This window comes from Solanum pennellii, chromosome 10 (assembly GCF_001406875.1).
Source record: "Solanum pennellii chromosome 10, SPENNV200".
NCBI classification, from domain to species: domain Eukaryota; kingdom Viridiplantae; phylum Streptophyta; class Magnoliopsida; order Solanales; family Solanaceae; genus Solanum; species Solanum pennellii.
The window spans coordinates 63,063,633-63,075,369 of NC_028646.1; the positions used below are offsets into that span (position 1 = coordinate 63,063,633).

The following is an 11,737-nucleotide window of genomic DNA, read 5'->3' on the forward strand; positions in this document are numbered from 1 at the left end:
TTTTTCACCAATGTCTTCAAATATTCTCCTAAGCCAAATAGCTTGAGAAGTAGCCTTGGATGCTGAAACATATTCTGCTTCGGCAGTGGATTGAGCAACAACACTTTGCTTTTTTGATAACCAAGAACAAATGTTTGATCCAAATAAGAAAGCATAACCAGAAGTACTCTTCATGTCATCTATACTTCCAACTCAATTACTATCAGAATAACCAATTAAGTTCAAATTTCCACCAAATTTGTACATTATCCCATAATCTATTGTTCCTTGCACGTAGCGTAGAACACGCTTTGCAGCTCCAAAATGCACTTGGCTTGGTTCTTGCATGAATCTGGATAATAAACTAGCAGCAAACATAATATCTGGCCTTGTTGAAGTAAGATATAACAAACTTCCAATCAAACTCCTAAAAAGTGAGCTATTAACTTTCTTTTCTCCATCATCTTTTCTAAACTTCTCATTTGCTGCTAATGGTATGGCCACAGACCTGCAATCCATCATTTTGAATTTTTGAAGAATACTTTTAGTATACTTCTTCTGAGAAATAAAAATTTTCTTCTTTCACTTGAGAAACTTCGATGCCCAAGAAAAATAATTTAGCAATCCAAAATCACTCATTTCATAAGCTTGCATCATATCTTGTTTGAAATTTTGCATCATCTTTACATCATTTCCTGTAAAGAGCAAATCATCCACATAGAGACAAACAATGATAATGCTGCCATGTTCTTTCTTCACATACAAAGAGGCTTCACTTTTACTTCTCTGAAAATTATTTTTCACAAAGTATATATCAATTTCATTGTACCAGGCTCTTGGAGCTTGCTTCAACCCGTAAAGAACTTTTTTTAGTCTATACACCTTTTCTTCTCCCCCTTGAACAAAAAATCCTTGAGGTTGCTCAACATAGATCTCTTCATCAAGTTTTCTATTCAGAAATGCTGATTTAATATCAAGTTGAAATATCTTCCATTTCTTTTGTGCAGCAACAACAATTACAATTCTAATTGTCTCAAGACGAGCAACTGGAGAGAAAGTTTCATAAAAATCAATACCTGGTTTTTGCGTGAAGCCTCTAGCAACCAACCTTGCTTTCTGCTTTTGAATATCTCCTTCCTGATTGAGTTTGATTTTGTAAATCCATTTTAAACTTACAACTTCTCTTTCTCTAGGAATAGCCACAAGCTCCCAAGTATTATTTTTTCGATCATTCGAATTTCTTCTTCCATGGCTTTCTTCCAAACATCATGTTTTATTGCTTCTTCATAATTTTCTGGCTCAACACCGGCAAAATTACATCTTAGATAAATATCACTCAACATTTTTGTTCCTCTTGGAGGCGGTTCTTCATTATCTGAATCTGGGATTTCTCCCCTTTGAGAGACATCTTCATCTTTCTCATCCTCTTCTTGATTTGAAGATATGATAGCAGTATTCTCTATCTTTTTATCCTCCCAATTCCATGTTGTTTTTTCATCAAAAATGACATCTCTACTAACAACAAGTTTGTTAGTTTTGACATCGAGAAGCCTATATGCTTTTGTCACATCACTATAACCAAGAAAAACACATTTTTGACTTTTTTTCATCTAATTTTGTTCTTTTCTCAGCAGGTACATGAACATAACAAATACACCAAAAAATTTTAAAATGACTTACAGAAGGTTTAATTCCACTCCCAGCTTCAACTAGTGTCTTGTCCTTTAGTGCCTTTGTTGTACACCTGTTAAGGATGTGAACTGCTGTATGCACTGCTTCTGCCCAAAAATATTTTCGCAACCCTTTCTCATTCATCATAGTTATGGCCATTTCAACAATTGTTCTATTTCTTCTTTCAGATACACCATTTTGTTGAGGAGTATACCCTGCTGTAAGTTGCTTCTGAATGCCTTCATTTTTGCAATATTCTTCAAATTCTCGACTTGTGTACTCACCTCCTCGATCACTGCGAATGGTTTTGATGTTGCAACCTTTTTGCTTCTCAACAAGGGCTTTAAATTTCTTGAATGTAGCAAATGCTTCTGACTTTTCTTTCAAGAAATAAACCCAAGTCATTCTTGAGAAATCATCAATAAAGATTAGAAAATACCTTTGACTTCCAAGAGATGGAGTCTTCATTGGTCCACAAATGTCGGTATGAATTAGTTCCAAAAATACACCTGCTCTCCAAGACAACCCTTTTGGAAAAGACTTCCTGTGTTGCTTTCCCATTATACAACTTTCACATGTATCCACCTCAGTATGTATCTCAGGAAGGCCTTGCACCATGTCCTTTTGCTTGAGAAGCTTTAAACCATGAAAATTCAAGTGACAAAATCTTTTGTCCCAAAGCCATGAATCATCTACAATTTCATTTTTTAATGCATTGTAATGAAATTGCAAAGGGAAGTTTCTTTTTATCATTTTTACTTCAACAATGACTTGACTTGGCTCAATTTTATCATAAATCTTGCAATAATTATCTCTAAACACAAGAGAATAACCATTTTTCATGAGTTGACCAACACTAAGCAAATTTTCTTCCAAGTCAGGAACATAAAGAACATTATGAATTTGCTTACCGCATCCTTTCATGTTGATCGAAATAGTACCTTTAACTTTCGCATCAACTAAGGCTCCATTCCCCATCTTCACTTTAGTAGTGATGCTATTATTAATTGAGAGGAAAGCCTTTTCATCTCCAGTCATGTGATTACTACAACCACTATCAACATACCATTCGTTGCTTTTTGTTGAAGCATCAGATTTAGAAGCAAAGAAAAGATTTTCTTCCCTTTCTTCCTCATGTTTTTCCCAAAAATTTGCTTGCTCCCATTTCTTGTGCCAACAATCCTTTTCAACGTGCCAAACTTTTTACAAAAGTTACATTGGGGCTTGCCTTTGTGCCAACATTTTTCTGCATTGTGATTAGTCTTTTTGCAAACTTTACAAAGACTAGAGTTTTTCTCACCTTTTTCTTCAACCTTCTTGGAAAAACCATCATGATCCTGTTTTTTTTTTTGGCTTGTGATTTTTCTTCCGATGATTTTTTGAGAAATTTTGAGAATTCTCATTTATTTTAGACTGGAAAGCCGTCTCTTTGGGATGATCTTCACGAAAAAATCTTCGCTTCTCGTGAGCACGAAATGATCCAACTAGCTCTATGATGGAAAGCTTAGAAAGATCTTTCGTCTCCTCATTGATAGCAACGATGTACTCATACTTTTCTGTGACACTAATTAGAATCTTTTCCACAACTTGTTGGTCAGAAATTGTATCACTATGATTTCTCATTTCATTAACAATATTCACGACTCTTGTGCAATATTCATCAATTTTTTCAGATTCTATCATCTTTAAATTTTGAAACTCTCTTCTAAGAGTTTGAAGATTTATAGTGCGTACCTTTTCGTCACCATACACCTCAGTTTCACAAGTAGCAATTTTTGCAAAATATGCTCTTGAGACTCCCATTTGGATTTTGCTCAAGGCTTTTGCATCTTGACGATACTTAGCCTCAAGATTTTTCATCTCTGCTGCTGTAAGATCATCATCGTTTTCTGGCTCTTCAAAGCCATTTGCAACAATAGTCCACAAACCTTCAACTTTCAAATGTGTTCTCATTTTTATCTTCCAGTATTCAAAATCAGTTCCATCAAAAAATGGAGTAAGAACAACTGAAAAAACAACACCTTCATTTGTTTTGGATGCCATATTTTTTTTTCACCTAACCCCAGATTAAGAACGAAAACCTGCTCTTGATACCAATTTGTTGGAAATATAGAAGGAGAATACTATCTTTTAGAGATTGTTCAAGTTTTATATAGGCTACTTAAGGCCACTTGAGATGATTACAATCATCAACTACATCACTATTTATACTACTCAAAATAAAAAATAAAAAGTCTTGCACAAATAACTAAATACATGTATCACAATTTACTAGATACATGTACTACGAAATTCTAAAAAAACTTCTTGAAAAACTAAGAGACAATTTTGGAAGACTAAACATTGTTGCATTAATTCCAACATGTCTAGGGATGGTCCAGAGACACTTGGAAAAATGAAACAATCAGTACGGTAAAAAGAGTACAGGATAGGAGACAGAAGCTACCCCTTCTCTCCACTCTCCAACACCTTGCCTTTTGTCTAGATCTAGCATTTTCTTTAATGTTTAAAGATTTTTCAAACATGTGCATAATGTAAAAGCTCTGACAATGATTTGAATCATTTGATAGACTTAAGCATGTGAAAAACATGTTGTTTACTATAACGAAATATTTATCTTCCGCGTAAATTGATAGGGGATAGGGGATGAGTGATATAAAACAAGATTGAGTCATGAAATAAAACTTTCAAACCCAAAAGACATTAACCAAATGAAGTGAAATAAAATTAAAAAACAGAAACAAAGTTTATTTGTTAAAATCAGTTTTCTCAACAATAAGGACAGAACTCAAGCAAGTAGGCATTGTCATCAAAAACTTGAAGAATCAAAGGCCCTAAAACTGAAGTGACTGGAAATGTGCTCAAGAATCACAATCTTTGTGGAGTGCTGTGATCAGAATGAAGATTGGGCAGATGGATGCTTGGGTTACCAAGGTGGCAAACAATCCTTATGGTGTAACTGTCTGTAGATCCATAAGAAAGGTGGACTACTTTAAGAACCATTCTGTCATAAAAGTGCATGATGGCAACAAATCTGCCTTCTGAGAGGACATATATGGTCATGCAACAGAAGTTATTTAGAGATACATCCAGGCATGTTTGATTTAGCTCAATAACATGACAGAACTGTGGCTGACATGTCTCCTCGAGGTTGGGATTTAATTTTCAGAAAAAGCTTGAATGACTGGGATATCCAAAGACTGCTTGAACTTTTAAAACACTTGAAACCTTACAAGGGCTAAAGGATGGGATGGACGAACTATGGTGGAATGGACTCAGAAAAGGGGTTTAGAAAGTGAGTTCAGGGTACAAGACTCTTGACATGACCTTTCCACAAACCACAAAGTGGCCATGGAAACAAGTTTGGAAAGCCAGAACACCTCTGAAGGTGGCATGCTTCTCATGGCTGCAAGCAAAGAAGATTGTACTGACCCATGAAAACTTGAGAAAGAGAAATATCGTCTTAGTCACAACTCACAACTGCTGTTTATGTGGAGAGACAGTTGGCATTTGTTTTTGTACTGCAGAATTGCTGACCTACTATGGAAGATTCTCATCAATCTCAGAGGCATACATTGGACAATACCTAGCAAACTTGTTGACACTCTCTCTTGTTGGGAGGAAGATGGGATTGGTGCAAAGAACATGAGCTACTGGAGAACCACATTCCAGCTTGTATTTGCCAGACTATTTGAAAGAAGAGGAATGCCAGGTGTTTTGAAGACAGAAGTAGAGCATTACAGAAGATTAAAACCGACTGTATTTTGTTATTATGTTTTTAGTGTTCAAAGAGTATCCCGCCAGATGCAAAAGCTATCCTAGAAGTTTTAGAATCTAGCTAGAACTGAGGAATTTTCTGTTTTAACTGCTTACTTTTTGTAAAGGGGGTTTCAGTAGGGTTTATAGTACAACGTGTTACCTTCTCGAAATAAGAGGAAAAAAAAAGGGACATAGCTTACAACATAAATTTGCAGAATTTTGTCTTCCAAGTCAGAAGAAAATTAGAAAATTTGGCATTTTGTTGATTCTACCTTTAAGATTTTCATGTGTATAAAGGACAAGAAATTCAAACCTCTGCACCAGTTAATTTGTCAGAAGACCCCAACAAGCCACAAGCAAAACATTGGTGTCGTTGATATTGGCAATTTTTGCACAAGAAGGTCTGGATTGCCTGTGAAACAGCCATATGTTAAAACCTCTATCTTATTGTTAAAAGGGAAGTCACATGCTGAAACTTTACAAACAACTAAGCTTGAAGCACTTCCTACAGCAGTTGGATAAACCCCTCAAATGATGACAAAATATAAAGAGAAGCAGCAAAATTTTGAGAAACCAGGACAAGGAACAAAAATTTCAGACTCCTACTTGGTGATTTCTGTAAGAAAGAGATTCACAAGAAGATTCAGCTCCAGATTCCACGGTAGGATGGAAAGATCGTATGCAGCGGCCTTCACAACTGACAAAGCATTCAGACAGACAACATTAAAGCAGTACAACACTCTGCAAACGTTGAAGGACATATACCATAGTCTTTTCCCAAACATCTTAGGATTAAAATCACACTAATGAATGAAGGTAAATCCATGGGAAAATGCTACAAAGAACGATTTATACAATCCAAAGGCAGCAAGAAAAAAGATGATTCCTTTAAAAAGAGTTCAATGCTGATCTCTTCTATTACTCTTTTTTCTCTAACATCTTTATTTAGTCCAATATAAGTTTTAGTTACTTGTGTTATGATCTCAGTTAATTAGATCAGCCCAGCTTACTTCTGAGCGACTAAGTTGCTCGGACTCGGGTGCAGGTGTCCGGCATGGGTGCAGATCTAGAGGTCGAGTCCTTCATGATCCAAATTTTGAAATTTGGGAGTACCCAGGTATGGATATGGGTGTGGACATTTGGATAAGAGTATTTCAAATATTTTAAATATAGAGTTATTAAAATATGCCTAAATTATGGTGGACTATTTGGAAGGAATGCACGAATTTCTGACAGCAAGTTTGAATATATAATTATTATTGAGTACAAACGCATCTCCTTGTATAATTTTTGGTGTAATATGGCTACTGCAAATGATAAAGAGGTCATGATGGGCTTCTTAAGTTCATTGCACATTCAACAATGATATTGACATGTAAATATTTTTAAAGCACTTTCTGATGCAGACCTTTAAATTGAAATATCTTTTAACAATAAAAAAACATATGTCTAAATTATGAATTCACCTAGCTTTTGTTTTGATTTCAGAAATAGTTGCATATTTCTCAATCGATTTTATACAAAGTACCCAAAATCAATTAATCACATCCGTTATGGATCCCACACCCATGTCTTGTCAACTGGATGTGGCACCAAAAGTGAAAAGTCCATGCTACTTAGCTCTGAGAATGAACTAACAGGAGTACAGGACAAATATCAATTTCTCTACATATTTCTTGGGTGGAGGGGAAGGGAAGTATAGTGGAAACTAGGGATCATAGACTTGAAGAATTATTATTTGGAGTTATGTTCCATAGCATTCAATTGGGACTAATAACTTCCCTTTTAAATTCTTTTGGAGGGTGGATATGTGAATATTGGGGAAAGGTTAGATGTTTGGTGGAACGAATCCAGTCCTATGTGATGTAGAGTGGACTTAACCACTAGGTAACAAATTCCAACATATCCTACCAACAATTTACTAACGTTAGACAGATAAACTAGTATCAAGGAGGAAGGGGAAATTCCAAAGGACCTAAAATTTAGTAGAGATTTGTAAGATCAAATTATGTGAAGCTCCAAATCTTGAGCTATTCTATAAGCAACAAATATCAATCACGAGTCGAGATACATGGAATTGGAAGGATAGAGAAATAAGTCTAACCCAACGAAATCATTATACAATATAGCCTGCTAAGGAGGGTGTGGTTTACCCTCACTTCTTAGTCTGGAATCCTAAAACCACTGCTTTGAATGGTTTGCACTTAGCAGCATGAGAAACCATCTTCACAACAGAGAAATTACACGAGAAGTAGAAAGAAGGTTTAACGTTAATGTTAATACGCGTTGGGGTGAGGGTGGGGGGATCAAGAGATGTCAGCTATTTATTGCTAGCATATTGATTAAGGGGTGTCGATTAGAACCAGTTCAAAACTGAATGGGTAACGAGGGTACAGACATGCTCCATAGCTGGAAATCAGAATGATAAGAAGGAAGAAATAAAGCATGGGATATGCCCCTTTGCCACCCTTATAAATTATCTCTAAAGAAAGAAATCAATGGGTATTGAAGTGATTTAATTACATTCAAAAGTTGCCTTTTCGTCTTCTTGCAAATTTTGGACGCACTCATGAGATTACAATCAGTATAGATGGTTGATGCTCCTATCAGAGAAATATACCTCTGTTTGATATTTTTTTAATTTTGTATATATACCTAGTAGCTAGTACAAGGGATTTCCCCCTTTACTATCAATAAAACCATTAACTAATAAAGAGAAAGTAAAAAAAAGCAAATGATCATATGATGTACGCAAGTTCTTCCTAGAGTCATGGGTAACACTTCCTGAGTTATGTATAATTTTAGCCCTTCTATGTTCTAATTACTTTTACCAATTTGTTCTTTTTTTTGCTTATGTTTAATGTTTACACCTAGATAAGATATAGAGAGCTTATATTGGAAATGTTGAGTTACCATAGAAGTTCTCCCCCATCATCACAAAGAGCACAAACATGATCAAATTGTTCATCTTCAATTGCATCATCATCGCCACCACTATCAGCATCATTATCGGTCTCAATAATAAACCGGGGTCTCTTTTTTGCTTGATTGCACTGCTAGACAAGTCACAAGTAAGAACTGATAATTCTTGATTAAACATAAAATGAGATAACATATAAATTGCATCTAACCTCATAACTGTGTATCCTCTTTTGTGATGTCTCCAAAATAAATGTATCCAAACTCTGTTTTAAAATATAAATTTCAGTACAGAATAATGCCGGAAATGATAATGTATATGCAGTGAAAAAGCAGAAGCAGGTGATAGCACAAGCATTAGCAACTAGAAGAAGAACTAGTTCAAAAGCAAGTAAATGATAGACCAGTAACCGACACTCAAATAAGGATCAGATAGTGATACTCATGCTTACTACACTGAAACATAACTTAAGCCTGATGACTCTAAAGCCATCAAGACTTCGACAAATGAGAAGAAATCATCAAGTATTACAGATTTGAACGTGAGACCTCATGATTTACAAGACATTTCATTGACCCACTAGGATACAACACCCTTAGGTGCAAAACTCTCTCTGGTCTTACAGAAAAGAGGCATACTTTGAAACTACATTCAGCTACCTACACACCAAAAGAATAAAATAACTATGCAGAAAGTCAACACGACAACAAACATGTTATACCAATAACTAAAGCATCACAACCTTGGAATTAGATAAATCTTTATCCCTCCTTGCAGCTTCTTTGATTGTTGGCATGTGCTCTAGTAGATCATCTTTAGAAGGTAGTACCTCATATGCACTAAAAGAACTGATTTAGTAGATTCCATTATAACCAAATTTGGCAACAAAACATTTAAAGGATTTAGGTGTGACTTTCAGCACCTTAAACTTTTCTCAATGTAATTCCACACAATCCCTCCATCCGTGTCTGGGTTCTTCTTCACAAAGTGGAGGAAATGAACAGTGATGAGTACTGATCTGATGGTATCTACATAACCATTTCGGGGTTTAAGAAGTTTGATCCAGATTTTATCTTTGGAGAGCACATGAATTTCTGGCAGGGCATAAGAAAGTTCAAATCTCCATGCTAGAACCTTCTTATAGATGGGCTGAAGACCATCATCTGCAGTTCCACGCAAAAATATCTCTGAGTTCAGTGCCCCAAGTTTGTCATCCTCACCCCACTGAAGAGGCAAAATGGAAAATGAAGCAACTCCTCCATTGCTATCAACAAAATGGTAATTGGTTATGCAGTTGGGAACAATTTCACCCTCTTCGTCCGATGATGCCATGAGCAATAATTTTGAAGTGTCTACCTATTTGTCATAGTTAACAAAAACTTGCATCAATAATAACACATTATTAAACAGTCACATGCGCTATTTATCAACAACGACGACATACCTAGTGTATTCCCACAGATGGAGTTCGGGAGGGTAGAGTGTCCCAAGACCTTACCCCTATCTCATGGAGATAGAGAGGCTCAAGTAACACATAACAAGTCAGTTCGAAAAAGACAATGCAGAGGTAGAACAAAAAATAACATTTTAGCGGCTAACAGTTCATCCCCATGTGTCAAAAGGATTTCCCTTACTCATATAACAATTTTTCATGATACATTAAAGACAAAAAAAAAAAAACGAAAAGAAGAAGAAGAAACTAACAAAATCAAATAATACCAGAATTAAAAACTTACACACAGACCTAATAACAGTAGGTGGACGCAACAACAGATAATGTGTAGTTCAGACAATAGCAAAAGACAAGTTTTACTTTGTTATCTCTACAGCTTCATTCTCCAAATAACCCAAAATCCAACATTTAATTCCAGAAGTAGCACCAACATTTCAACAAAATGATGTGCAATAAACTGAAATGTTATGTATCATTCAAAAAGAAAAAAAATCTCAAGTCATTAAACCCCAAAGCCCTAACTATCAGCATTTTTTTTTCCTTCTTTCCAAAAAAATCCGTTCATATGTATCAACCACGCAACATAATATACAACAGAAACCCAGTTCACAAACCAAAAAAAACTGAAATATGCATAATAAAATCAGTGAAAAGATACAGCGATGACTTGAAGAAACGAGAAAAAACAAAAGAGAGAGATGATATGCAACTCCATTTCTTCCATAGAAGGTGCAAATTAAAGCATAATATCTGAAGTTGATAACCTCTTTTGTCCAACTTGTGAAGAGAAAAATGATGAACCAAATAGAGAGAACAATTAACACAAAAGGGGTGTGTGTTTGATCAACGGTGAAGAAGCAGACTGACAGAGACTTTCACAGAAAGGAGCAGTTGCTTTTGCAGAAATTTGTATGTACTCCTCATTATGGCAGATGCACGTATACTGAAAAATGACTAAAAATGTCCTTCAATTAATTAAACAAATTTAGTATCATTCATCAAATTTAAAATGTTATTATAAATTATCATAAGTAACAAACTCAAAATATTTCTAAATTATATAAAAATTTAGAGTCATCCAACATTTAACTATCATATAAACTATTTGTAGTATTTTTATTTTATTATACTATAAAGAAAAGTGTAGAAACAAACACGTCTTCATTAGTACGTTTGCTTCTAGCCAAGGACATAATAAATGATGAGTCTATTTCACTAAAATATTTATTATTATTAGCAATTTAGCATTTCAAGTAAAAACTGGGGGGAGGTGGATAGTTTATGAACACGTAAAAGTAACTAGAGTGAACAATTTGATACGAATACTTTTTTCATTTTTTTATTCGTCAAATTTTTACGCATCTATTAAAAAAATAATGGTTGATATAATGAATTTATCATTTTAACTCTATTAATTAATAGGATCTCAAATATATTAATGGGAATAGACTCAAATATATCATCAAACTTTCAGAAAAAATTTATTTATGCCATCAATTAAAATTTTAGCTCATTTATGCCATTACCGTTAAAGAAAAGACTAATTTATATCATTATTTTTTAAAGGTGGTTTTGCAAAACTATTTTTGACACGTGGCCAATTATAAATCCGCTACGTCATCAATTTTTTTTTATTAAAAAAATCATAATTCTAAAAAAAATTGAATTAATTTTTATTGATTTTTTAATTAAAAAAATGAAAATTCTAAATAAAAATTGAATTATTTTTTATTTATTTATCTAATTAAAAAAAATGATGACGTAGCCGAATTATAATTGGCCACATGTCAAAAATGGTTTTGCAAAACCATTATTAAAAAAATAATGGCATGAATGAGTCTTTTCTTTAATGGTAATAACATAAATGAGTCGAACTTTTAACTAATGGCATAAATGAGCCTAAACTAAAAGTTCGATGACATATTTGAGTCTTTTCCCTATATTTATTCATTACA

At 34.4% G+C, this 11,737-nt stretch overlaps 1 protein-coding gene across 3 annotated transcripts in view; it reads right to left on the reverse strand.

The window, feature by feature from the left end:
* The window catches only part of LOC107032693 (protein ENHANCED DOWNY MILDEW 2-like), a 23,953-nt gene extending 13,251 nt beyond the window's left edge, over window positions 1-10,702 (reverse strand). Inside the window, exons 1-7 of one of the 3 annotated variants that reach the window (XM_015234264.2) lie at window positions 10,547-10,702; window positions 9,252-9,685; window positions 9,072-9,168; window positions 8,541-8,594; window positions 8,323-8,462; window positions 6,016-6,106; window positions 5,723-5,821 (exon numbers count right to left, since the gene is read on the reverse strand). In XM_015234264.2, coding sequence (XP_015089750.1) covers window positions 5,723-5,821; window positions 6,016-6,106; window positions 8,323-8,462; window positions 8,541-8,594; window positions 9,072-9,168; window positions 9,252-9,661 — 891 coding nt within the window. In that variant the 5' untranslated portion in view covers window positions 9,662-9,685; window positions 10,547-10,702. The other 2 variants (XM_027912479.1, XM_015234265.2) reach the window with 2 other exon arrangements.
* Window positions 10,703-11,737: the final 1,035 nt, after the last annotated feature.